This window comes from Capra hircus, chromosome 22 (genome assembly GCF_001704415.2).
Source record: "Capra hircus breed San Clemente chromosome 22, ASM170441v1, whole genome shotgun sequence".
In the NCBI taxonomy this organism is placed as follows: domain Eukaryota; kingdom Metazoa; phylum Chordata; class Mammalia; order Artiodactyla; family Bovidae; genus Capra; species Capra hircus.
Genome location: NC_030829.1, coordinates 6,081,999 through 6,109,720, shown reverse-complemented (window position 1 = coordinate 6,109,720; position 27,722 = coordinate 6,081,999). Strand labels below are relative to the sequence as shown.

Here is a 27,722-nt window from a genome sequence, read left to right as displayed (position 1 = left end):
GAGGACTTGCATCGTCACTTTTCACTGGGCCCTTTCACTGGTCCTGCTTCGAAAAGCACCCTTGCCTGCCCTCCATTTTTGGTTGCGGTTCCAGAGGCCTAAGTTGCTGGTAAACTCCTCTACTAGATAATCTGCTGCATGTCCACAAACTGTGGGTAACCCAGGAAGGGAAATACAGGAAGAGAAGGGGTTGTAGAAGATGCAGGTCACAGAAGGTCACTTTGACAAAGGGACTTGTAGGTGAGCCTGAAGAACAAGTGGACAGGAGTGGGAGGAGCGAGAGGAAAGGTGTTCTGGCAGAGGGAACAGCATGGGCAAAGCCAGAGCGTACAGTGGTGGGGTGTGCAAGGAGTGTGTACTAGTGGGGCTCGGAGGAGCCTCAAGTCTGGAGGGGTCAGATCTGCAGAGCCCTGTGGGCTGCTGAAGGACAGTGGACTTGATCCTGAGGGCTGTAGGAAACCTCTGGAGCGCTTGGAGCAGCTGGGAAAGGTGTTCAGAGCCACTGCGCTGCCAAATCATGGGCTCCAGGGAGGCGGGCCCCAGGGTGCAAGGTTGAGCTTGGTTTATGGTGATTTTTCCCTTGTGTCCAGGGCTGTGAAAGGCAGCCTTTACTGATGCATGTGCTCTCTCATCTAGTATGTGTATAGGGACTCCACACCTGCCATGCTGGGAGTGCCACCATTCAGAATCCACACCTTCGTGGAGCCTGTGCGGTGGTGGAAGGAGACAGACAAGAAACAAGAGAGTGAAAAGGATGCAGGGATTAGAAACGCAGTGCAGAGTCACGGAGCATGGCGGGCCCGGGTCGGGGTGACGGGGAGGGCCGGGCCTCCTCGCTCAGCTGCTCCGAGCAGGGCTCCCCAGGTGTCGCTGGAGTGCAGACCCCAGATGGAGTTGCAGAAGTCAGGCGGGGACCTCACAGTGGGAGGGCATTCAGGCCAGAGGGGACCGTGAGTGGACAGGGCCCAGGGTGGATCTTGCCTGGCGTTTGAGGATGACTGCTATGCCAGGACGAGAGTGACTTGTGTGGGTTGGCAGGAAATTAAGTTGGCAGGATGGCAGGGGCTGGATCAGAGAACCTAGTCAGACATTGTGAGGACTTGGGTATTATTCTGGGTGATGTGGGTGCTGCTGGAGAGTTTTGAGCAGAGGCGTGCAGGGCCTTCCTCGTATTGTTTTAGTATTTCTTTTTGTGTCTTTAGTATTTCTTTTTGTGTTTGGCGTCTTGGCTCTTGGTGGTGGACACAGGATCTTTGTTGCCCCTTGTGGGATCTCTTGTCACAGTGGGTGGACTCTGGTTGGGGCACGCAGGCTCCAGAGCGCACAGGTTCCAGGAGTTTCCATATGTGGCTTAGTTGCTCTGTGACATGTGGGATCTTAGTTCCCCAACCGGGGATCAGCCCACATCCCTTGCATTGCAAGGCGGATTCGTCACCCCTGGACCACCAGGGAATTCCCTTCTTTATATTTGTGAAGGTTTATTTTGACTCTTGTGTGGAAAGTGGACTGAGAAAAGGCGAGCGGGGTGCAGGCAGCAAGGTCATGGTGGAAACGGAGGAGGTCAGTCAGTGGTAAGGGTGGTGGCAGATTCTAGGTGTACATAGAAGCGGTGCTAGCGGGCTGTGACTGTCCTATTTGCATGTAGATCGGATGTAGGATATGAGCTAAAGAGGAATAAAGAATGACTCTAACCCAAGCCACTGGGATAATAAAAATTAGAACTGCTATTTGCTTCAAAGATCTCTTACTGAGGAATTGATCACCCTAAACAAAATGACTGAAAGGGACCCTTTTCCTTCTTCACAGCCATGCAGTCTAGGCTGGGCTCAGCTGAGCAGCCGTCCTGTTGGTCTTGCCTGTGGTCACTGCCTGTGTGCCTGTCTTCAGCTGTTGGGCTGACTGGGCTGGACTTGGTTGGAACAGCTGGGCCTTTCTCTCACCATGATGTTCTAGGACCTTCTCTCTCCATGAATCCTTCCTTCGTGGTCTGTCCAGCTTGGTAGCTAGCTCAAAACTCCCAGGAGGGCAAAAGTGAACACTGATAATCCTTAGGCCCCAAACTGACACCATGTCAGCTCTACTCTGTTGATGAATGCATGGCAAGGGGGCTGTGCAGGAGTGTGACCTCCAGGGGCTCAGGTTCGCCGAGGGCCACAGTGGAGCTGACCACCACCCCCGCTTAGCAAGGGAAAGAAGGTATAGAATGGGGAGGCCCCCAGGTTCAGCCTTGAGTCTCTTGGGTCTGAGAGATCCATTCACTCCTAAAAGGGAGTGAATAGAGGCATAGGAGGAAATTCCAGAGAATCTCCAATATGTAGAGTCTGGAGAGATGCTGCTGCTGCTAAGATGCTTCAGTCGTATCCGACTCTGTGCGACCCCATAGACGGCAGCCCAGCAGGCTCCCCCGTCCCTGGGATTCTCCAGGCAAGAACACTGGAGTGGGTTGCCATTTCCTTCTCTAATGCATGAAAGTGAAAAGTGAAAGTGAAGTCGCTCAGTCGTGTCCGACTCTTTGCGACCCCATGGAGTGCAGCCTACTAGGCTCCTCCGTCCATGGGATTTTCCAGGCAAGAGTACTGGAGCGGGGTGCCATTGCCTTCTCCAGGAGAGATGGAGAGTCAGTGGAGAGAGAGGACAGGAAGCAAAGGAGCATGATAGCATGAGGTCACACAGTGTTTCAAAGAGAAGGGAGTCTCCACTGCATGGCATTCCAGCTGAGTGGAGAAAAAGCATGCTTGCAGAGGGACCATTACCTTTGTTTTGGTCAAGGTATGACTGGGTGGCTTCAAGGGAGGATGGGGAGAAAAAGTGGAGACGGGCAGTAAAGTTTCAAGGAGTTTTGATGCCAAGGGGAGCAGAAAATTGGAAGGAAAGTCTGAAATTGACAAGTGTAGTTTCTGAAGATGTTTGAATGCTGCTGGGAACAGTCGGGAGAGAGGGTGGAGATGCCTGTGGGAACTTGAGAGGGGAGGGGCTGGGATCCCGTGAAGGGGCAGAGGGCTTGCCCATAACCAGTACCATTCATCGTTGGAGCAGGAGGCAGGCAGCGGAGGAGAAGTGTGCAGACCCCAGGGACTTGCAGGAGAGCCCTGTGTTCATGCCCATGGCTCTGAGCCTGGATGCCTCCCAGCTGAGTCACCTTGCCTCCGAGCGTCTCCGTTTCCTTCCCTGTAAATTCGGGATAATTGTGGTCAGAACTAGTGCAAGGCAAAGAGTGTATTGCACTCTCCTTGGGTGCCCCATGCGTATCCCGTCCATCAAGGATGCTAGCCAAGATTCTGTACATTGAGAGAGAAACTCTCTGAGATCATTGTGAAGTTTCTCTGATTCTTTTTTTTTAAAATTTCTTAGAATTTATTTTTTATTCTTGTTTCTTTGTCTTAATTTTCTCTGATTCTTGAAGAATTGTTTAAATTGTTCCAGTATTGCTGTTTGTAAAACCAAGAGGTTTAGTTTGTGGCTGTGGTTCGTGGACCCCCCGGATAGAGAGTCGCATCAGGACAGACAGCTGCATGCCTGCACGGAAACTGTCTCATGGCTTGCATTCATGTTCACGGATGGATAACCTCCCAGCAGACTGTTTCGTTGTCTTCATGACCTCCTCAAATGGCTGCTTGGTATTATACAGTGGACATCCTAAACGCACAGCTTTTCCTTTGATCATATTATTTTATTAGGCCACATTTCCAGGCGCAGGCACAACATGCACAGATTAACAGCACTGCTGTGCTTACGCTCCTTTTTCTCCGGGGGGAAGTTTGCCCAGGTCCTCACGGCTGCCGTGGCCAAGAGGTGAACCTCGACCCACAGCCTCTGACCCTCTTACGAGCCAAGGTCTTGAACCCTGAGGCTACGTGGGACCTGATTCCAACAAATGCACCTCTCTATATGTAGTAAATATCTTCCCAGAAAAAGTAAAATTTTTCTTTCATCCCAAATCAGTTTTAATGAATGCCTTTTGTGATGTCCCAAGCCCCATGAAATAGGCATGAAGGGAGCTGGCCCTTTAAGGGAACTCAGGGGAGCATCCTCTCGCCGAGTAGAGACCCCTGGGCAGTGCAGACCCTCTCCTGCTTGCTTTGTAAGGCTGGGCTTGTGTGTGCGTCCTCTGGCTGCCTTAAATGATTGCATAGATCCATCTCGGGGGCTGGTCTTGGTCTCCTGTCCTTGCTGTTTGCTCTGGGTGGATTTGCCAGTCTTAATGGCAGAGTATCAGGTAGATGGCTGTCCCCGTTACCAAGTCAATGGATGTTCCTTTGGAGAGGTGGCTCCCGCCCAGCCCTTCCTTAGAGGAGGCCCACTGTGCTCCCCTTTGTGGGGAAGGGACGGGCCATCACTCTTTCCGGGGACCCTTTGACTTTCTCAGTGGGCAGTCAATTGTTTCCAGGTTCTAGGAGCCCAACCCAAAGGGTAGTTCGTTATCTCTAGACTGCTGCAACTTTAGCTGTAATTAATTTTTCTCTGATTCCCAAGTGCAGACCTTTTTTCCTTTTCCCCAAAGTAGTTCACGGTCTTAATTATGTTGATGGCGGCAAAGGCAGCCCTGACGATGGCTGGACAGACCTGCAGCAGTGCCTCCAGCGCTTTGGTGCCGTCGTCTGAGCAGCTGGGCCGTCGCTCACCTCTCTGCTGGAGACAGACGGCCCAACTAGTCCTCCCCACTTCTTGGCTCTCGTGCCTACAGTGTCCACCACCCAAGACACAGATGATGAAGTGACTGATTTGCAAAGGAATGTCAGGGAGGGACCGTAGGCGAGAGAGGATCTACTTCAGAGGGAAGGGTGGCGTCTTTGCCCAGGATGGTCACGGTGCTGGGTTGAAGGACTTGGGTTGGATATGCTGCACAAACTCCAGCAAGAGATAAACGGGGAGACAGTCACCCCCTGGCTGCCCTTTCTCCTCCCTCTCTCCGGGAATTCTGCTTTCCCCAGAGCTGACAGGGCCACAGCGTCACATGCCTAGTGGGTGGGACCTGCGGTTGGCTGTGAGACCGCATTCCCCGCGTCTTTGATTTCAGGAGCATTGTCTGGGACAACTCGTAAATTCCCGGGTGTTGCATCCCTCGTAGAGCCTTTTCTTCTTTTCCTTTCAGCTCTCTGTTTTGCACGTTTTCCCGTCTACGGCCGAGCTGCAGGAAGAGAACAACGAACTTGCACATACATTCTTCACCTTTTCTGGCCAGTGGTTAACATGTTGCCATTTTGCATTTTTCTCTCTCCTTCCTGCTCTCCCGCTCCTCTCTGTCCCTCACAAAACACATGCGTGTATGTGCGTGTTAGTTTCCTGATGAGCCGTTTCAGAGCAGGTCGCAGACTCCTCCCTGATGTCCCTCAGTGAGTGGAGCTGGGCAGATCATCGGTTACCTGACGGGGACGTACTCCTGCACGCCTCATTTGTCGCCCTGGGAAAGTTTCACATCCATGCTGTTCTGGTGCTCACACGCCTGTTTCAGGAAGGGGAACCCCTTCCAGCGCCCATGGGTGGGCTCTTGTCTACCACTCGGAAATGAACCGTCCGAGGAGGCACCCGTGCTGACGAAGCGAGAGACTTCACTGGGAAGGGGCACCGGGCGGAGAGCAGTGGGGTGTGGGCCCCCAGGAGAACTGCCCTGCCAGGCGGCCCTGCAGCCTTGGGTTTTTGGCAATGGGATCGTTTTCCAGCCTGTCTCCGGTGATGCGTGCATTGCTCAGCCAAGATGGTTGCCAGCGAGAAGGAGGTGGGAGGTGGACGGACACGTGGTGTCTCCTTTTGACCTTTCCCAAACTCTTCCGGTTGGTGGTGGCTTAGTTGCTTACCAGCACTTCCTGTCGTAAAATAACTCACACAGATGGTTACTGTGGTGCCTAGCCAGAGTCTGCGGTTTCTGTTAGCCTGCTTCCCCTAACAAACCCGTAGTAAAATTTCCCCCAGTTGTTCCAGGAAGGCTCTGTTTAGCATTGATCAAAGCAAGAGTGCCCTAGAGATGCTACAATGGGGGTGTCTGATGGTTACAGTCAAGGAGCTGGTGGGTGGGCTCGCCTGGAAGCGGGAGCTGTGAGGAAAGATCTCCTAGAGGAGGTTACCCTTGAGCTGTTTCTCAAGACAAGGCAGGAGGGAGGGCAGGCAAGAGAGACAGGACTGAACGTGTGTGTGTGCATGTGTGTGCAAGCACATTTGTGAGGGCAAGGCTGGAGGCAGGAAATGAGGGCTAGTGTGAGACTGGAGAAGGTGAGGGACACCCTGGCCTTTGTCTCTTGCAGAGAGTTTAGAAAGACGAGTCCAGCTGTGGCGGGGAGAAGCAGTGGTGGGCGTGGCAGCTGGAAAGGAGGGTGGGTTGGGGAGCGCCAGCTGTGCTTTTCCAGAGACGGGCGCCGGGAGTGTCCGTCCTTAGTCACCACCGGCGCCCTCCCATCTGCATACTAACGCCAGGTTTGGTTCTGTTCTTCCGGCCGTGCTGGGTCTCTGTTGAGGTGCGTGGGCTCCTCTAGTTGTGGCTCCTGGGTTCAGTTGCTCCGCAGAAGGTGGGATCTTAGTTCCTAGACCAGGGGTTGAACCCAGGTCCCCTGCATTGGAAAGCAGATGCTCAAACCCTGGACCACCAGGGAAATCCCCTGTCTGCATATTAATGACAGTTTGGGGCTGGTGGATTGCCTTGTCGTCCTGGAAAGAGTAAAATGGGCTGGAAGGTGGGGCTCTCATCCCACCCTTTCCCCTGAGCCGCTTCCTGACCCCCTTGCCGTAATCAGGGACAGGAGAGGGGGTGGCCCGGCCATCCATTCTGATGTCCAGGGAACGCTCACCTCATTTGTCACTGAGGGAAAGAAGATGCTCTCATTGGCCAGAAGCAGAGAATTGTGGTGTTGGGGTGATGGATCCAACTTGGGGAGCAGTCGGGGGCCCTGAGGTTCCCTCCACACACCTTCCCTGCCTCCTCCCCTGTCTGTCCCTCACCTGTGAGAGCAGAGGGCTGACCACAGCATCCCAAAGAGGCTTTCAGGCTTGAATGATCCGCAGCTTGGGATTCCGAGTGGCGTTCTTTTTTCCATTTGTTTCATTAAAAAAAAAAAATTGTTTACGTATGTGTTTATTTGACTGTACCTGGTCTCAATTGTGGCACAGAGGGTCTTTAGTTGTGCCTGTGGGATCTAGTTCCCTGACCAGGGGTCGAATCCAAGCCCCTTGCATTGGGAGTGTAGAGTCTTAGCCACTGGACCACCAGGAAAGTCCCTATTTAATTTGCCTTAATCCTCTAGTTTCTGAGTCAGAAATGCTGACTTAGGGAAAGTTCTTAAACTCTACCCTTTGCCCAGGAGAGCAGAAACATCTGCATGATTCTCTGCCTTCACGTTCAGTCTTGGGTCCCAGAGCTGGAGTGGTTGACGGAGACCCCTCGTCCCATGGGTGGGAAGAGGAGCCAGGTCATGGGACCCCCTTCATGTGTCCGTTGGGCTGGAGGCCTCAGGGTGGCTCAGCGCCCAGCCCCCCGCCCCCCAGCAGAGGACCGCTTGCCTGGGAGGGAGAACAGGGTGGAGTGGTGTGGGAGGGTCTGGAGATGGGGACCCTGGAAGCTTCTTTTCTCTTTGAAAATACGTGTGTGTCTAGCTGTGCCGGGTCTTAGCTGCAGCACTCAGAATCTTCAGCTGTGCCTGTGGGATCTAGTTCCCTGACCAGGGATCCCCCAACCCCCCTGCATTGGGAATGCAGAGTCTTAACCACTGGACCACCAGGGAAGTCCCTTTCTTTACTTTTTAAATTAATTTAACTTTACTAGCCGGAAGGAGGGGGAGTTCCAAGGCTGCTTAAATCCACAGCTCCCAACCTGCACAGCCTGTGTGGGAGGCATTCCTGGGGGGGCCTCATGTGGGGGAGGACATGAGAGGCATAGCTGGGTCCCCACAGAGCATGGGGAGGGGGGCTGAACTTGACCTCCTCCCACCCAGAGCCGTAGGAGCCGATACCAGTGGGGTCTGAAGGCAACTCTGAGCCAGAATGCGTTTTTCCTAGTCAGCTGGAGTCCTCTGGCACCAGGTGCTCAAATCTGTCAGGCTGTGGCTCAAAAGAAACTTAGGAGGCCTCCGTTAGTTTGTATGGCCGTAGTTTAGATGTTTCTTCTTGCAGTTTATTAGAAAAAGAAAGCAGAAAAATACTCACAAGAAATGCAGAGACACTTCTGTCGCCAAGAGAGACGTGTTGAACGTGGGGTCCTTCTGTGGCCCGTGGCCCATGTCACGAGTTCATTCTGGGTCTGGCTCCTTTTGACTCATCACAGCTGCGCTGTCCTCTGACATTGTTTTCAAGTGAAAGACAGAAAAGCATTAAGAAGGATACCGGCCTCTCCTTCCCGGTGGGCTGGCCTTTCCCTAGCTTATTCTGAGAACTCTTCGCTGTTCTCGAGGCTGTCCGTCTCGTGTCCGCCTGTCTTGTGTCCACCTGTCTGTCTTGTGTCTGCCTCGCCTGTCTGTCTCACGTCTGCCTGTCTGTCTCATGTCCTCTTGTCTCAAGGCTGGCTGTCTCGTGTCCACCTTGCCTGTCTGTCTCGTGTCCGCCTGTCTCACGTCCGCCTGTCTGTCTCGTATTTGCCTCGCCTGTCTGTCTTGTATCCGCTTCTCCTGTCTCTCTCGTGTCCGCCTCGCCTATCTTGTGTCCGCCTGTCTCTCTTGTGTCCGCCTGTCTCTCGGGATACCTCGCTTCCACTGTGTCTCCATCTTTCGAGAGGAACGGTCCCAGCGAGGGCCGAGCTGGGGATCCGCTCACAGGGCTGTGTGCGATATTCCCGGTGATGCTTCTGAATGGCCTGGTGCCACAGATGTGACAGAAAGACAGATGCAGCCACACAGGGAGGAGCAGAAGCCAGCCGTGCGACCTTGGCCAGCCCCTCCCCTCACCCGGGCAGTTCAAGGGTCAGGACTGGTCTTCTGGCTTCGAAACCCGGTGAGCCTAGCGAGAGGAGCCGAGCGAGAGGGCGTTCCGGGTCAGCACAGGCTTGTCTTGCAGCCGAGCAGGCGCGGTTACTGGCCCACAGCCGCCTGTAGTGAGCTCGCTGAGGGGTGCTAGCAGGCCGGCGTGGTGAGGGGCTACCTGTGTCCCAGAAAGCCCCTCACCTGCTTTAGGTGGCCTAATCCCTGGGTTCTGGGCACTTGGGTGTGTGGCACACGAGGGACCACTCAGATCCATGCTGGACCAACAAGGAGTGCCGTAGCCCCTGGTGGACCCTCCAGGCTCCTCCCTGTCCTCAGTCATGGGCCAGTGACACAGCGAGGAGCTGACCCCTCTGCCAGGCAGTTTACCAGAAGCTTTTGCTGTCAGCCCAGTCTGTTTCTTCATAGCTCATTTCTCCTGACCCAGCCCGCGGAGCAGCCTCCAGCTGTGGCCCTCCTGTGTGTGGTAACCCTGCCTGCTAGCTGGCCTTGCCTCCAGAGACATGGGCCAGGCCCTTTCTATACTCATTTTCTGCCCCGATCCTGGTAGGGTTTCTATACTGCTCTTGCTATAGCAATTTCCAAACAGATACTCTCGTGGGTGGTGGTCTATCTGGACCCCCTCTGACACGGCAGCCCTGAGCCCCAGGATCCGTGTTTGGGGGACACACCGAGTATCGCCCTTGGCAGTGCCCGAAGGCAGGAAGAATACACAAGAGCCCTTTGGAGCTGTTTTCTTCACGTCTCTAAACGGTGGAGAGCTGGGTGTGGACTGAGGGCTGCGTGTTAGCAAGGCGCCGGCTGTGGAGGGAGACCCAGAGGCTGTGGTTTCAGCCCAGGTGAGCAGAATGGAAGACAGCTCAGGACAGTGTCGCCCACGAGGCTGGGCGGGCATCACAGGGGCCGCCGCATTGCCAGTTCCGCAATTCCATTTCCAGTTCCAGTTCCTTGGACGTGCTGCCGTCTGATCTGTCATGTGTGCGCACATCCAAGGAACTGGGCTTGGCGCCGGCCCTGGGGACCGTGCCTGAGGGGGTGGCAGCCCCAGCTTTCGCCTGTAACCGCAGGGCTCGCTGTCTGACCTTACCTCCTCCGGGCGCAGGTGGTGCTCCCCACGTTCATTCTGGAGAAGCGGTCCTTGCTGGAGATGTACGCGGACTTCCTGGCGCACCCCGACCTGCTGCTGGCCGTCGCGGCAGGGGCCACGCCCCAGGACCGGGTCATCGGCTTCGTGGAGTATTACCTCACCGCCTTCCACGAGGGCCGCAAGGGTGCCCTGGCCAAGAAGCCCTACAACCCCATCATTGGCGAGACATTCCACTGCTCCTGGGAGGTTCCCAAGGTCAAGGTCAAGGCCCGGAGGACTGCCCTCCCCGCCCCCGCGGGCCACGAACACCCGATGGCTGACGACTCTTCCAAGAACTACAAGCTGCGGTTTGTGGCCGAGCAGGTGTCTCACCACCCGCCCATCTCCTGCTTCTACTGTGAGTGCAAGGAGAAGAGACTCTGTGTCAACACTCACGTGTGGACCAAAAGCAAGTTCATGGGCATGTCCGTGGGGGTCTCGATGATCGGGGAAGGTAAGCCGTGCCGAGGGGTGGAGCTGGGCTCCGACAGAGGGACATTTGTGTACCTGATGGGTGCTTGAGGGTGTGCGTGTGGAGTCCTTTCTTTCCACTTCATCAGAGCTGGGGGTAAGTGGACGGGTGGGGACTAGGGATGGGGCTTGCCCTTGGGGACCAGGTCCTGGCTCTTTCCCAGTGGGGCCGAGGTGGTGCAGGGAGCGGGATGCAGCTCTTTGCCTGTTAGGCTGCCCACCTGGGTTCTTCACCTGCTCCTCGTGTGCGGGCCACCAAACAGATCCTTTTATTTCCAGCTCTGTGTGAATATTAGAGTTGGCTTCAAATCTATGAAAACACATCTTTACTCATTCTCATTGGTGTCCTGGCTCACAAACAATGTAGTTGCTCAGTCGTGTCTGACTCTTTGTGACCCCCATGGACTGTAGCCCACCAGGCTCCTCTATCCATTAAACTCTCCAGGCAAGAATACTGGAATGGGTTGCCATTCCTTTCTACAGAGGATCTTCCTGACCCAGGGATCGAACCCGGGTCTCCTGCATGGCAGGCAGATTGTTTCCCTTCTGAGCCACCAGGGACGCCCTGAGCATCATAGCACTGCCTGTTCACTATCTGCTCATAAATGATTCCCAAGACAAATCTCTGGTTGCTGGGCTTGCAGTTCTGAATCGAGAACCCAGTGTAATCAGGCCATGTGTGCATCACACATTCCCCTCTTAGCAGATAGCTGTGAATGCAGTGTATTCATTGTTAGAGGAAAACTATAATCATCCTTGTTAAATTCAGGTGCCTATATAAGTGTTTCTTCAAATTCCTTTTAGTCATCAGTCCCTTTGAGATTCTGGCCACAGACTCTCAGAAAAGAGAAAAAAATCCAACACGAAATTTGGCTTGCGGGTTCAGGGTATACATGGCTCCTCAGAAGCCCTTCCAGAATTCCAGGAGATTAGAGAACCTCCCATTGACTCAGCAGGCTTTTATTGAGCACCTAATGTATGCCAGCCATTGTTTTGGGAGCCTTGAATACTTGAGGGAAGAAAATGTGTCCCCATGAAGCTCTCTTCTGCTGGGGAAATACACTGGCAGGGTGCTTTAGAAGGTGTTAAGTTCTAGAGAGAAAAATGAAGCAGGGAAGGTGGACCTGGGAATGGGGGGACAGGGTGGTGGAGCTAGAGGATGGGCTGGAGTGGCAGCTGGATAGACCCCACTAAGGAGGAGGCAACTGGGCGAAGACCCCAGGGGGTGATGAAGGACCTCAGGGGGTGATGAAGGATCCCGGGGCTGATGAAGGACCTTGGGGGGTGATGAAGGACCCTGGGGGGTGATGAGGGACCCCGGGAGGTGATGAGGGACCCCAGGGAGTGATGCGGGACCCTGGGGCTGATGAAGGACCTTGGAGGGTGATGAAGGACCCCAGGACTGATGCGGGACCCCACAGAGTGATGTGGGACCCTGGGGCTGATGAAGGACCTCAGGGGGTGATGAACAGGCCTTGTCAATGGCTTGCTAAGTGTGTCGGACACAGGGAAGTAGGCCCTGAGGACCAGGGGCAGAGGGGCCCCTGCTTGCTGGACTGAGACAGGAAGTCGTGTGCCAGGAGAAGGAAGGGAGAACAGGGGAGAAGATGAGGTCAGAGAGGTAACTGTGGCCGAGGAATGTGGGAGCCTGGGGGCCGTCCCCTGGGGTTTTTGCTGTCACTGATGCTAAGTGAGCCGCGAAGATGAGGGCTTTGAGAAGATTCCGTGAACTGACTTGCATTTTAGCAAGATTGTTCCAGCTGCTTGTTGCCACCAGGTCATAAGAGGAGAAAGGGGCACAAGGAGATCAGTCAGGAGATTATGCTGAGAATCCAGGCAGGAGATGGTGGTGGCCTGGGCCAGGGCAGAGATGGTTGGGGTGGTGACATGGGGCGGGAATCTGGGTGAATAAGTGGAGTGATCAGACATGGGGTGTGAGCGGAAGGTGATGCCGAGGCTTTCTGCTTTGTTTCCATGTGTGCTCAGTCACGCAGTCGTGTCCAACTCTCTGTGACCCCATGGACTGTAGCCCACCAGGCTCCTCTGTCCATGACATTTTCCAGGCGAGAGTACTGGAGGGGGTTGCCACGCCCTCCTCCGGGGGATCTTCCTGCCCCAGGGATCGAACCCGTGTCTCTTGTGTCTCCTGGGATTCTTCAACACTAGTGCCACCTAAAATACTGCATAATTGTTGATGCTCTTCCCCGCACTATACACTTCCTACCCGTGACTCATTTACTTATTTTTCAGCTGGAAGTCTGTACCTCCTAATCTCCTCCCCGCTGGCAGCCACCTGTTTGTTCTCTGAATCTGTTTCTGCTGTGTTGCGTTTGTTCATTTTGTGTTTTTAGATCCCACCTATGTCATACAGTGTTTATCTTGGTCTGACTTACTTCACGTAGCATAATAGCCTCTAGGTCTCTCCCTTTTGTCACAAAGGGCAACATTGCAGTAGCTTTTATCATCACTCTTTCACCGTGGATTTATACCACAGTTTCTCGGTCCCTTTGTCTGTTGGTGGGCACTTGGGTTGCTTCCATATCTTGGTTATTGTAAATGATGCTGCTTGAATGTAGGGGTGTGTGTATCTCTTCCAATTAGTGTTTTCGTTTTCTTTGGATGAATACCCAGAAGTGTGACTGCCAGGTCGTGTGGTGGAGCTGGCCTTAGTTTGGGGAACCTCCGTGCTGTTCTCCATAGTGGCTGCGCCAAGTGACACTCCCACCACCCGTGAACAGGGCGCCCTTCCTCCACACCCCCACCGGCGCTTCCTATCTCTGATCTTTCTCACGACGGCCGTTCTGACAGGCGGGAGGTGACATCTCGCTGTGGTTTTGATCTGGGTCTCCCTGGTGCTTTGCGGCGTGGAGCATCTGCTCCAGTGCCTGTCGGCTGTTAGGCGGCCGTGCCGACTGCTGTGTGTCTCTTCAGACCCTCCACCTCGTTGTCAGTTGTTTGGTTTCTTAACGTCGAGATGTGTAGGTTCTTTGTCTGTTTGGAATATTAACCCCTCATCAGGTGCATCTGGGGCTCGGATGTGAGCTGTGAGAGGCAGATGACTCCAGGCTTTTGGCCTGAGCAGCTTAGAAGGAAGAGCCCTTCGCTGAGGTGACGAAGACTGGAGGCGGTGCTGGTTTGGAAGGAGTCTGCAGGGGTCCAGGTGGGTTATGTTAGGGTTTAGATATTCGAGGGGCGACTTGAGCAGACAGTGACTCTGCATGCTGGGCTTCTGTGGGGAGGTCCCAGCTGAGGTTAAACTTGTCACTTAGGACCTGGAGACTCATGTCTGCTGAGTGTAGGGTCAGCCTCTGACGTTCAGGATCTGGGCTCCCCCGTTCCTTACGGGCAGCTGGGAGGGGCCGCAGCCTTCATTCACCTTGGACACCTGGGGCAAAGCTCTTAATGACGTGTGTTGGAAATCATGTCACACCCTTGCTGTAGCATCTCGAGCAGAGCTGGGATTTTCTGCTCTCATTTTTCCTCTGTGCCTGAAAATTCTCCTTCAGATATCTCAGTGGAGTGAGGAAAGTGAAGGAAGAGTCTGGAGAGACTCTGCAGGGACCCCTGGGGACTCGCACCCCAGGTACTCCTGCCGTCGACGGGCCTGGGGGGCTTGCCTCTCATTCTTGTGGAGCTTTCAGTCTCTCTCAGTCCTTTCAGTAGCCCCATCTCCCTTTCTTTCATATAAATTAAGGGTGGGCTCTGTAACCCACCATTTTTCTGACTTTTCACAGAAAACGCTTCTCACTTCAGTTCAGTCGCTCAGTTGTGTCCGACTCTTTGCGATCCCATGGACTGCAGCACGCCAGGCCTCCCTATCCATCACCAACTCCTGGAGCTTACTCAAACTCATGTCCATCCAGTCGGTGATGCCATCCAACCGTCTCATCCTCTGTCGTCCCCTTCTCCTTCCGCCTTCAATCTTTCCCAGCAGCAGGGTCTTTTCCAATGAGTCAGTTTTTTGCATCAGGTAGCCAAAGTATTAAAGTTTCAGCTTCAGCATCAGTCCTTCCAATGAATATTCAGGAATGATTTCCTTTAGGATAGACTGGTTGGATCTCCTTGCAGTCCAAGGGACTCTCAAGAGTCTTCTCCAACACCACAGTTCAAAAGCATCAGTTCTCGGGCGCTCAGCTTTCCCCACAGTCCAACTCTCACATTCATCCATGACTATTGGAAAAATCCTTGACTAGACGGACCTTTGTTGACAAAGTAATGTCTGCTTTTTAATAAGCTGTTTAAGTTGGTTATAATTTTTCTTCCAAGGAGCAAGTGTCTTTTAATTTCATGGCTGCAGTCACCATCTGCAATGATTTTGGAGCCCCCCAAAAAAAACCAAAGTCTGTCACTGTTTCCATTGTTTTCCCATCTATTTGCCATGAAATGATGGGACTGGATGCCATGATCTTCGTTTTCTGAATGTTGAGTTTCAAGCCAACTTTTTCAATCTCCTCTTTCACTTTCATCAAGAGGCTGTTTAGTTCTTCTTCTCTTTCTGCTGTAAGGGTGGTGTCATCTGCATATCTGAGGTTATTGATATTTCTCCTGGCAATCTTGATGCCAGCTTGTGCATCATTCAGCCTAGCATTTCTCATGGTGTACCCTGTAAATAAGCAGGGTGACAATATACAGTCTTGACATACTCCTTTCCCCATTTGTAACCAGTCTGTTGTTCCATGTCCTGATCTGCATACAGATTTCTTAGGAGGCAGGTCAGGTGCTCTGGTATTCCCATCTCTTGAAGAATTTTCCACAGTTTATTGTGATCCACACAGTCAAAGGCTTTGGCATAGTCAATAAAGCAGAAGTAAATGTTTTTCTGGAACTCTCTTGCTTTTTCGATGATCCAATGGATGTTGCCAATTTGATCTCTGGTTCCTCTTGCTTTTCTAAATCCAGCTTGAACATCTGGAAGTTCATGGTTCACATACTGTTGAGCCTGACTTGGAGAATTTTGAGCATTACTTTACTAGCGTGTGAGATCAGTGCAATTGTGTGACAGTTTGATCATTCTTTGGCATTGCCTTTCTTTGGGATTGGAATGCAAACTAACCTTTTCCAGTCCTGTGGCCACTGCTGAGTTTTCTAAATTTGCTGGCATATTGAGTGCAGCACTTTCACAGCATCATCTTTTAGGATTTGAAATAGCTCAACTGGAATTCCATCACCTCTACTAGCTTTGTTGGCACTGATGCTTTCTAAGGCCCACTTGACTTCACATTCCAGAATGTCTGGCTCTAGGTGAGTGATCACACCATCATGATTATCTGGGTCATGAGGATCTTTTTTGTACAGTTCTTCTGTGTATTCTTGCCACCTCTTCTTAATATCTTCTGCTTCTCTTAGGTCCATACCATTTCTGTCCTTTATTGTGTCCATCTTTGCATGAAATGTTCCCTTGGTATGTCTAGTTTTCTTGAAGAGATCTCTAGTCTTTCCCATTCTATTGTTTTCCTCTATTTCTTTGCATTGATCGCTGGGGAAGGCTTTCTTATCTTCCTTGCTACTCTTTGGAACTCTGCATTCAGTTGGGTATATCTTTCCTTTTCTTCTTTACCTTTCACTCCTCTTCTTTTCGTGGCTGTTTATAAAGCCTCCTCAGACAACTATTTTGCATTTCTTTTTCTTGGGGATGGTCTTGATCACTGCCTCCTGTACAATGTCACCAACTTCTGTCCGTAGTTCTTCAGGCACTCTGTCTATCAGATCTAATCCCTTGATTCTATTTGTCACTTCAACTGTGTAAAAGACTTGATTTAGGTCATACCTGAATGGTCTAGTGGTTTTCTCTACTTTCTTCAATTTTAGTCTGAATTTGACAATAAGGAGTTCATGATCTGAGCCACAGCCAGCTCCCAGTCTTGTTTTTGCTGACTGTATAGAGCTTCTCCATCTTTGGCTGCCAAGAATATAATCAATCTGATTTTGGTGTTGACTATCTGCTGATGTCCATGTGTAGAGTCTTCTCCTGTGTTGTTGGAAGAGGGTATTTGCTATGACCAGTGCATTCTCTTGGCGAAACTCTGTTAGCCTCTGCCCTGCTTCATTCTGTACTCCAAGGCCAAATTTGCCTGTTACTCCAGATTTTTCTTGACTTCCTATTTTTGCATTCCAGTCCCCTACAATGAAAAGGACATCTTTTTGGGGTGTTAGTTCTAGAAGGTCTTGTAGGTCTTCATAGAACCATTTAGCTTTAGCTTCTTCAGCATTACTTGTCGGGGCATAGACTTGGATTACTGTGATATTGAATGGTTTGCCTTGGAGACGAACAGAGATCATTCTGTCGTTTTTGAGATTGCATCTAAGTACTGCATCTCGGACTCTCTTGTTGACCATGATGGCTACTCCATTTCTTCTGAGGGATTCCTGCCCGCAGTAGTAGATATAATGGTCATCTGAGTTAAATTCACCCATTCCAGTCCATCTTCGTTCGCTGATTCCTAGAATGTCGACATTCACTCTTGTCATCTCTTGTTTGACCACTTCCAATTTGCCTTGATTCATGGACCTGACATTCCAGGTTCCTATGCAGTATTGCTCTTTACAGTATCGGACCTTGCTTCCATCACCAGTCACATGCATAACTGGGTGTTGTTTTTGCTTTGGCTCCATCCCTTAATTCTTTCTGGAGTTATTTCTCCACTGATCTCCAGTAGCATATTGGGCACCTACTGACCTGGGGAGTACCTCTTTCAGTATCCTATCATTTTGCCTTTTCATACTGTTCATGGGGTTCTCAAGGCAAGAATACTGAAGTGGTTTGCCACTCCCTTCTCCAGTGGACCACGTTTTGTTCAGAACTCTCCACCGTGACCCGTACCCAGGACTGGGAAACAGACCCTGGGAGGGCACAGACAGAAAGAACCCTGTGCCCACCAGGACCCAGGAGAAGGGAGCAGTGACCCCACAGGAGACTGACCCAGACTTGCCCGTGAGTGTCCAGGAGTCTCTGGTGGAGGCGTGGGTCAGCGGTGGCCTGCTGCGGGGTCAGGGGCACTGATGTGGCAGTGGGTGCGGGGCCTTTTGAAGGAGGTCGCCATTATCTTCATTACCTCTGCCATAGTGGCCTCAGGTGAATAACAGGGAGGGAACACAGCCCCTTCCATCAACAGAAAATTGGATTAGAGATTGACTGAGCATGGCCCTGCCCATCAGAACAAGACCCCGTTTCCCCCTCAGTCACTCTCACCCATCAGGAAAATGCTTCTAAGAGTACCAAGCTTCCCAGATTCTGGTTGTTGTGCTCGAGGCGCCTCTGGGGGCGGGTTGTGGGTGGGGGGCACTGGGGGAGGTGGGTTGTTTTTCTTTGCCTCACTGCCTTCTTTGTGCTGATCTGGGACATGCCATGAATGCGTTGGTTGGGCTTGAAGTGACGATTTGCAGCCCTCCATCCTGTAGATTAGATGGGTCTACCTGAAATCTTGTGCTCAGCTTTTAAAATCCATTTTGCTGTCGGATCTTTGTTGCAGCATGTGGGATCTAGTTCCCTGACCGGGGATCGAACCCGGGCCCCCTGCACTGGGAGCGTGGAGTCCTGGCCACTGGCCCCGTAGGGAAGTCCCAGGGAAGCTTTAAATGAGTGTCTTTAGGCTGTGGCGCGTTTGGCTGTGATCAAATGCCCTTATCAAGTGCTCCATTGTGCCTTGACTTTTCCTAGTTGCTCCTCAGAGACCTCCCTGAATGGTCCCTCAGCGCTGACACTGTTTAGCCCTCCCCGAGGTGGCATCACTCTGTGAAAGGAGGCATGGGTCCCTCTGCTTGGCACCCACCGGATTGCTGGGGACATGGCTCATCCAGCCGGCCTGGAAACCCTTGCCCCCCAAGAGCTCCAGACCAGCGCCCAGTACACGGGTCCAGGGGATAGGCCGGGACTGGTTTGCCCATGAAGGCTGGTGCACGAGGCCTGCAGACTAGTCCCCTGGAGTCGCTTTCCATGCTTCTGTGCTTTCTTTCCAGTGTCAACGTCCTGGTGGAATATTCTGGTTCCTCAAAATTATTTTAGATATGTCAGTTTCAAAGTCTTCATACTTGGCCTTATGTTTATTGATAAATCAATTGGTGGGATTTAAAGCAGAAACCTCCCAGCTTGAGGACTAGCCATGATCCGGAAGGCTGGATTATTTGCTGTTTTTAAGCTTGTCTCAGCTCTTAGGCAAATTAAAAAGGAGCTTTCATTTGTGAGCCCATTTGCAAGTCTAGTTTTAATATAGTCTTTTATTCATTATTAGGGACAGGTTTTTGTATGCAGTCTTGAAAACAGAGTCTTGAGAAGGCATAATTGCTGGTGATTTAATGAGTGAGAACACATTTATGAGTTTTCAGAAAAGAGCCCAGGAAAGCGGTCTCAGCAGTGCAGTAAGTCAGCCTTGCTCTGGGGCTCGCTCCTCTGATTTCAGTGGGCTGGAGGGAAATTTCACCTTGGTTTGGGCAGGCGGAGGCTGCCTCCCACCTGGCTCCCCAGCCCCCATGAGCATCACCCATCACCTGACTTTGTGAGTTCCTCTTCATTCCTGAGCGGAAGAAGCACTGCTAAGAATTCACCTGCCCAGAGAGTGGGGCTTCCCTGGTGGCTCAGAGGTTAAAGCGTCTGCCTGCAATGCAGGAGGCCTGGGTTCAGTCCCTGGGTCAGGAAGATCTCCTGGAGAAGGAAATGGCAACCCACTCCAGTATCCTTGCCTGGAGAATCCCATGGACGGAGGAGCCTGGTGGGCTACAGTCCACAGGGTCGCAAAGAGTCAGACACGACTGAGTGACTTCACTTTCACTTTCAGGGAGTGGGGAGTGATCAGTATCCTAGCAGCATAGCTGTGTGCTCTTAGCTGAGTTTTAGGGGTCACCTTTTCACATCCCCGTGAGGTCTGGGTTCCGTTACCCTGCCTCAGCTGAGGGGCAGAGGAGTTAAGGTCACCAGGCTGGTGAAGGATGGGGGACGTGGAGTGATGCAGGGCTCCCCAGCCTCCAGGACCTAACGCCTGGTAACCTGAGATGGAGATGATGTGACGATAGAAATAAGGTACTCGGTAAACGTAGTGTGCCTGAGTCATCCCCAGACCACCACCCCCAGCCCCCATCCGTGAAAAGAGCTTCTTCCACGAAACCGGTCCCTGGTGCGGTGCCAGTGTTGGGGATTGCTGACCTCAGGTCTCATCTGTGCTCGGGCACGCCCGATTCTTTGCGGCCCCACGGCCTCCGACCGCAGGCTCATCGTCCATGGGGCTCTCCAGGCGAGAACAGTGCAGCAGGTTTCCATTTCCCACTCCAGAGGATCTCTCCGACCCAGGGATTGAACCCATCTCCCGCACTGCAGGCAGATTCTTTCCCCCCGAGCCACCTGGGAAGGTCTCATCTAAGACGTTTTTTTAAAAATGGTGACGCATGTTGTTGTTTAGTTGCTTCTGACTTTGTGACCCCGTGGACTGCAGCGCGCCAGGCCTCCCTGTCCTTCCCTGTCTCCCCAAGTTTGCCCAAGTTCATGTCCATTGAATTGGTGATGCTGTCTAACCATCTCCAGGCATATGCTCCAGGTAAATACGTTCTAAAGAAACTATCACTTGTCTGATCCTAGCTCACCAAGTTTACGCTCGTGAAGGAGACCGGAAGACCCAGCACGTGGGGCTCACGGCTGCCGCACGCTCCTGCTCTGCAGAGGCCACCGTGGAATGTGCCAGTGGGCTGGGGTCGCCGAGGCTGGGAGGGCTGACCACAGACGGGGCCAGTGTGGACGGCAGGGGTGGGTGGTGCTCTTGGGGATACCTGAGTCCCCTGGGAGGATTGGACGTCAGCGAGGAGGGCAGGGATGGGGGACAGAGAGCCGCCTTCTCTGCGCCCTTGGAGACAGGTGACGGAGGCATCTGCAGCTTCCTCCTCCCGGTCGCGGGGCCCCTCCTCACTGCTGCAGGCCCTGAGACCTCAAGGCTTCTGAGCAGAACCGGAGCACGGGGGAATCAGTGGGGCCTCATTCTCCCCAGCTTCCACTTCCAGTCCCTCTTGACTTGTTGGTCTCAGATCTGTTTGGCATGAGCTGAAACTTGCCACCTGCCTCTATCTTTAGCAGCTTAATTCTAGGAAGGGCGCAAGTAGCCTTAAAAATGAAAGCAACTCAGGCCTGCCCATACTTCCCCAGGGTCCTGAGCAGGAGCCGTGAGAAGGGACAAGGGTCAGGTCCTCCTGGGAGACACGGGTCCACCCTCGCCTGCATCTCAGGACAGGGCCCCAGGGGTTACCTGGGGCCTCTCGGCTGTGGGAGGATGGACAGTGAGGAGAGGGAGGCCTGAGGCTTGGCTTTGGGGAAGATGCTGTACTTAAGATGGTGCAGAGGTCAGTGTGCTCAGAATTTTGGCGTATCTGGTGGAGTGGAGCCGTGTTGCCTGGGCGTTTATGTTATAGGGATTCATGTAACATAAGAGGGTGAGAGGGAGAGATTTCAGTGTTGCTGTGACCTCTGCCCCTCAGGCCTGCCCCGTGATCCTGAGTGACCCATAAGCCTGCTTTTCTCAGGGATCTTCACTTCTCCAGGTGCCTGCACGTGAGCATCCTGCCCACCCCCCACCCCCCCACGCAGCTGTTCCCCCCTGGGGTAGACTGTGACACCCCCCCCCCCCACCCCGCCACACACACACGCAGCTGTCCCCTGGGCTCACAGCCTGCTATCTGTGTGCCGGCAGGTCTGACTTGGCAGGACTTCACCCGGGGTGAGCGTGAGGGTTCTGAACGAGCCTGGTTTGTTCCATCCACTGTGGCTCATGGGCAATTCAGGGAGTTTTCAAGAGTAAATTGAGTGACTCCTCCAGCACATCTTTATGTGGGCTTTGGAAATTCAGTACTCGTGACCCCTCTGTATCTTCAGACTCTCTTGGCGAGCTCCCTGGAGCTGAAAGGGACACAGCCACACCCACAGTGTCTCTCTGCTGGGCAAATTCCAGCTCGATTGATTGGTTGATGTTTTTATTTTAATTTGTTGGCTGTACAGCAAAGTGACTCAGTTACACACACACCCACACACCCACACACCCACACCCACACACACACACATACACCCCCCCCCACACACACACCCATTCTTTTTCGTATTCTCCTCCATTACGGTTTATCACAGGATACTGGATGTGGTTGCCTGCGCTATGCAGTAGGACCTTGCTGTTTACCCGTCCGATGTACTCTAGTTTGCATCCGCTCACCCCGGCCTCCCGAGCCATCCCTCCCTTAGCCCCCTCTCCCTTGGCGACCACAATTCTGTCCTCCACGTCTGTGAGTCTGCTTATGCTTTGTTGCCCAGTTGCTAAGTTCTATCCAGTTCTTTGGGACCCGATGGACTGCAGCACGCCAGGCTTCCCTATCCTTCATCATCTCCTGGAGTTTGCTCAAATTCATGTCCATTGAGTCGGTGATGCCATCCAACCATCTCATCCTCTGTCGGCCCCTTCTCCTCTTGCCCTCAGTCTTTCCCAGCATCAGGGGCTTTTCCAGTGAGTCAGTTTCTTCACATCAGGTGGCCAAAGTATTGGATCTTCAACTTTAGCATCAGTCTTTCCAATGAATATTCAGGGTTGATTTCCTTTAGGATGGACTGGTTGAATCTCCTTGCAGTCCAAGGGCCTCTCGAAAGTCTTCTCCAGCACCACAATTCAAAAGCATCAATTTTCCAGCACTCAGACTTCTTTATGTTCCAACTCTCACATCTGTATATGACTACTGGAAAAACCATAGCTCTGACTAGATGGACCTTTGTCTGCAAAGTGATGCCTCTGCTGTTTAATATGCTGTCTAGATTTGTCAATGCTTTTCTTTCAAGCAGCAAGCGTCTTTTAATTTCATGGCTACGGTCACCATCTGCAGTGATTTTGGAGCCCAAGTTTCTCACCATTTCCATTGTTTCCCCATGTATTTGCCATGAAGTGATGGGACCAGATGCCATGATCTTAGTTTTTTGAATGTTGAGCTATAAGCCAGTTTTTCACTCTCCTTTTTCACCCTCATCAAGAGGCCCTTTATTTCCTCTTTGCTGTCTGCCTTTAGAGTGATGTCATTTGAGATTGTTGATATTTCCCCCAGCAATCTTGATTCCAGCTTGTGGTCCATCCAGTCTGGCATTTTGCACGATGTGTTTTGCATGTAAGTTACACGAGCAGAGTGTTTCACAGATAAGCTCATCTGTGTCATGTTTTAGACCCACATGTAAGTGGTACCATGTGGCGTTTGTCTTTCTCTGCTTGACCTACTTCACGCAGTGTGCTCATCTCTAGTTTTATCCATGTTGGTGAAAATGTGACTTTATCCTTTTCATGGCTGAGTGGTACCTAGGCCTGTTGATTCAGATGCTTATCTAGCCTCAGAGGGAAGTGCCAGCTGAGTTTTCATTTCTTTGTTTCCAAGGAATGCTCAGTGAGTAGTTGTGAAGGCCCTGGAGCAAGGCAGGGTCCCCAGGGCGCATTGAGCCTCCTTATTCTTCCTGGTAGAGGAACCAGAGGCCCAGGGAGGGGACATCACTGATGCTTCTGGTCGCATGGATCCGAAGCACACACTGGCTTTCCTGAGGCTCTCGGTGCCCTTGCCCACTGCCAGGCCAGTGTGGACAGGAGTGGAGGCAGGAGGGCATTTCTACAGGAAGCAGAGCCCCAGGGTGGGGTGGGAGGCTGGGAAGACTCTCACACAGAGTGAACCTCAGGAAGTCCATCCTGCTGGTTCCCAGGCCTCTGCCGGGCAGGGAGGTGCTGGCCCTCGGTGGGGCACCCAGCAGGCAGGAGCTGGACGCTGATGCACCCGCTCTCTAGCAGCCCGGGGAGATGGTGCGTACAGCGGTGCTCACAGCGGTCTTTGAGAACTTGGTCCAAACTATCGTTCTTTTCCCCAGAAACAGAGAGAACCCCAAATCGTTTGCATTGTGGCAGGAGGGTCAGAGCTCTCCAGGTCTAGTGCTCAGCTTCCGGGGCGGACTCCCCTGGGTGGTGGCAGCGCAGTGCGCTCTGATTTCTAACTTCCTGGAACCTTTGAGCCTGTCTCTGTTGCCCTCAGGATAAAGGCAGAACTCATCCACAGGCTTTTAGAAGTTTAAAGGTGCAGTCTGGCCCCTGTAGACTGAGCAGCCTCCACACCTCTGCCCACCACCAGCCTTTCTCCTCCAGGAGCCTTTTCTCAGCCCCCTTCCCCCCCACCTCGTGCTCACCTGGCTGCTTCCCACCACAGGGCCTTTGCACACGCCTTCCTCAACCTGATACTCTCCCCTGCCCTCCTCCCCAGCTCAGCCCTTAGCCCAGCTCCTGCGTCCCTTCCCCAGGGGAGTCTCTCCTGCCAGGTCAGCTCCTCCCCGTCCCTCCTCATCACAGTCGTGGCTCTGCCGGCCCCTCACTCACACCCACCTGTCTTTCGCCTTCTTGAGGGCAGAGGATGAGTCTGTATGGGTCACTTGTGTTCCTGGTGCCTGACAAGCAGTAGAGGCATGGCACACAGGACTGGCAGGGAGGCGGCTGCCAGGGGCGCCTGGGCAGAGGCAGGAGGCGTGACGTCCGTGGCAGGAGCAGGTTTGGTTTCTCATCTTTGCACTGGTCCCCAGTGATGCTGCAAGCTCAGCTTCTATGCCTGGTGCCAAATCAAATCTCAGAGGCCAACTTCTGGGTGAAGTAGAAGACAACAGCTTTATTGCTTTGCCCAGCAAAGGAGGACACGGTGGATTCCTGGCCTCCAAGCTGTGCGTCCCAGCCCGGGAAGATGGGGTGAGGAGCTGAGTAGTTCAGGGGCGGGGCTGCTGAAAGATGAGGCTGTGTGCAGGGTCCACACGTCTACTCTGTACATCTGTGTCTCTGTTCCTGCCCTGGAGCCAGGTCCATCTGCGCTGTATTTCCAGATTCCGTGTATGCGTGTTAATATGTGGTACTTGTCTTTCTGACTTCACTCTGTACGATGGACCAGGTCTGTCCGCATCTCTGTGAGTGGCTGCTTCACTCTTTTCATGGCTGATACTCCTCTGGGCGCGTGTACCGCATCTCCGCAGTCCACTCCTCCATCGGTGGGCGTGCAGGTGCCCAGGTCCCGGCTGCAGTCAGCAGCGGCGCTGCTCCTGTCTTGGTTAGCAACTGTGCGGGTTTGCCCTTTGGACCTCCGGGGAGGTCGGGGAGGCTTGAGTCTTGCCGATGAGGAACGGGGGGCACGAAGCCCCGCAGGGTCGCGCTGGGTTTGACCAGCCGCCCTTCCGTCGTGGGCGAGCCCGACGCGCAGTCTTCCCCCAGGCGTGCTGCGGCTCCTGGAGCACGGGGAGGAGTACGTGTTCACCCTGCCCAGCGCCTACGCCCGGTCCATCCTCACCCTCCCGTGGGTGGAGCTCGGAGGCAAAGTCAGCATCGCCTGTGCCAAGACCGGCTACTCGGCCACCGTCATCTTCCACACGAAGCCTTTCTACGGGGGCAAGGTCCACAGGTAGGCGGTGGCAGGGGCCGGGCCCGTGTCCGTCTGATCATGAGGCCCCAGGCCTCCTCTCTCCATCCGAAGCCTGGGTTCCAGCCGGGAGATGCGCTGATAATCAAAATCCAGTTAAGGGATCTTTTTCAGATGACGGGTCTCCTGGGGCAGAGCTCTGGACCCTTCCTGGCCTGGTGAGCTGCTGGTGGAGCACACAGCAGAGAGCAGAGGGCTTCTGGGGTTACTGTCGCCTCTCGCTCCCCAGGCCTCCGCCTGACCTGTTCTGATACAGCTGGTCCATGAGCACCACGCAACGTCCTGAATCCTGTGTCTTTGAGAGCAGGACTGTTTGTCTCCTTTGGGAAGCTAGGAAGCATGCCTTAAGAAGAGGAAGGAGAGGGCTTGGAGCAGAGCTTCACCTCGTTTTCATGGTTCTGGTTATAAGATTCTCTCCCTTTGGAGCAGATCCCTGGATAAGCAAAGGAGGACTTTCTTATGCCTTTCTCTTGGAAAGTTGTCCCGGGTGGCGTTCACCTAGGGGTGTTGGATGGTGGTGTTCATCCCGGGAAGTGGATGCCCTCCTGGCCATTTTGGAGCTGGACACACTGGCTCCTAAGAGCCAATTGTGTGCATTTCTCCCCCGCTCTGCAGCCCCTCGTCCTGCCTGATGGCTTGAGATCTACCAAGGTTGGGGCAGGGAAGAAATTCACAGAAGGGCTGCAAACCGGGTGTTTCCCTCGTGGTGAGCCTGTTGTTAGAGCGTTACCAGCACAGCACAGACACCCTTCCCACAGGATCCGCCAGAGGATCCCGGGTGCACCCTGGGCCCCCAGCTGTGTCCAAGCTCAGGGGGAACGCTTCCAGGCCTGTGTTCAGAAACTCCACATTCATCCGGAGTGGGGATGAAAAGAGGAAAAGAGGCTCCTCCACCTGCCATTCCTGCTCCTAGGGAGAGGGAGCGGGCTCTGCCTTCACCCAGAGCTGAGCCCGAGTCCCCAGGCAGGGTGGGTGAGGCGAGAGGCCACGCACCTCCACCAGGGCCCTCGTACCCCAGGCCGCAGGGAGTCGCCCTCGACAAGAGATTGAAAAGTTCTCCTGAGGCTCTTATGTTCTTTTGGTGGTTGAAATGTTCACTATTATTACTACTATTATTATTACTAAAAAAAGTTTTTTTGCCGCACCCCACAGCATGCAGGATCTAGTTCCCTTACCAGCGACCCTAGTTCCAGCAGGGTCAGACCCACCACCTTGCAGTGGCAGTGTGGAATTTTAACCACTGGACCGCCAGAGAGGTCCCAAAATGTACACTGTTAGATGCTATTTGAGGAAGAAGGGTGATTTCCACTGCAATAATAACATTTTGTAAAACCTTTGCATGTTTATCAAAGCTAAGAAATTGATGAGATTCAACTCAACAACTCACAATAAAGAGCAATAAAACACATATAATTTTAAGCTGCCTAATTTATTGTCAAAAATCAGTAAAGCAATATTAATTGAAAACAAACCGAGAAAACTGAGCAGGGAATCAATTAGGACTTTGGGATTAACATATACATACTTTATATAAAACAGGTAAACAACAAGGACCTCCTGTACAGCACAGGGAACTCTACTCAGCATCTTATCATAAACCTATAAGTGAAAAGAATCTGAAAAAATCTATATACATGTTCATATATGTGTGTGTAAACTATATGAATCACTGTTTTCTTGAAACTAACATACATCGTAAATTAAGAATACTTCAATTAAAAAAGCTAAGCATGGATGACCCAGATAGATGTTATGGGGAGGGAGGTGGGAGGGGGGTTCATGTTTGGGAACGCATGTACACCCGTGGTGGATTCATGTCAATGTATGGCAAAACCAATATAATCAAATAAAATTATTAAAAAAAAAAAAGCTAAGCAGTTAACATTGCTGCGTGCTTAGACGTTATTCAGATCTACCTGTTTGCCCACGGATGCTTTCCTTATCTGATGTTAGATCACATTTTAAGAGCTAGTCTTTGAGCAAAAGAGCAGCCCCATTAAAAGAAAAATCTCTCGAGGCGAGCACACCTTTTGAAGTGAGTCTGTGTTCTGAAAATCTCACAGTGTGCCCATTGCACTCTTCGTTCGTTCAGGGTCACAGCAGAAGTGAAGCACAACCCCACCAACACCATCGTGTGCAAAGCCCACGGGGAGTGGAATGGGACCCTGGAGTTCACCTACAACAACGGGGAGACCAAGGTCATCGACACGACCACGCTGCCCGTGTACCCCAAGAAGATCCGCCCCCTGGAGAAGCAGGGCCCCATGGAGTCCAGGTGGGGACCAAGCTCTGCTGACCTTAGCACGTGACCCAAGGGGCAGAGAGGACGTCTCAGGGGACGGGGCCAGAATCATGTTCTGACTCCTTTAGAAACTGGAGTTATCCTCCGGGCGTCACTTAGGAGTAGACCGGTTGTCGCTTTCAGTTTATTGTTCTGCAGTCGTGGGGTAGAATGTGAAGACAGCCTGCCCGGACTTTCCTGCCCGTCTTACAAGAATTTGTCAGCTCTGCTGGCCTGTTACTTAATCACTAAGTACAGAGCGATGCCAGTAATCAAAAAACTGTGCAGTTAAGCAGTGAGATACTTTTATTTTCTTACCAGATTAGCTGTGAAAAAATTGACACTGGGTCCTGTGCAGGCAGGTGCCAGGTGCGCTGCAGGGACCGGAAGCTTTAAATTCGCGACTTCTCCTTTATTTTGTAGTCTGCTTCTGGGAATCTCATCTAAGGGAGACTCCTTCAGTTCACAAAAGGTTTTAAAAATGAAAGTTTTTTTTAAAATTAAACAACAGACAGAAACC

General features: G+C 52.6%; 1 protein-coding gene across 1 annotated transcript in view; it reads left to right on the top strand.

Annotated features, from left to right (window-relative positions):
• Positions 1-27,722, top strand: part of OSBPL10 (oxysterol binding protein like 10) — a 323,310-nt gene that overhangs the window by 289,192 nt on the left and 6,396 nt on the right. The window contains exons 8-10 of the mRNA XM_018038204.1: positions 10,000-10,477; positions 24,717-24,903; positions 27,014-27,196. Coding sequence (XP_017893693.1) covers positions 10,000-10,477; positions 24,717-24,903; positions 27,014-27,196 — 848 coding nt within the window. The remainder of the gene's footprint in view (positions 1-9,999; positions 10,478-24,716; positions 24,904-27,013; positions 27,197-27,722) is intronic.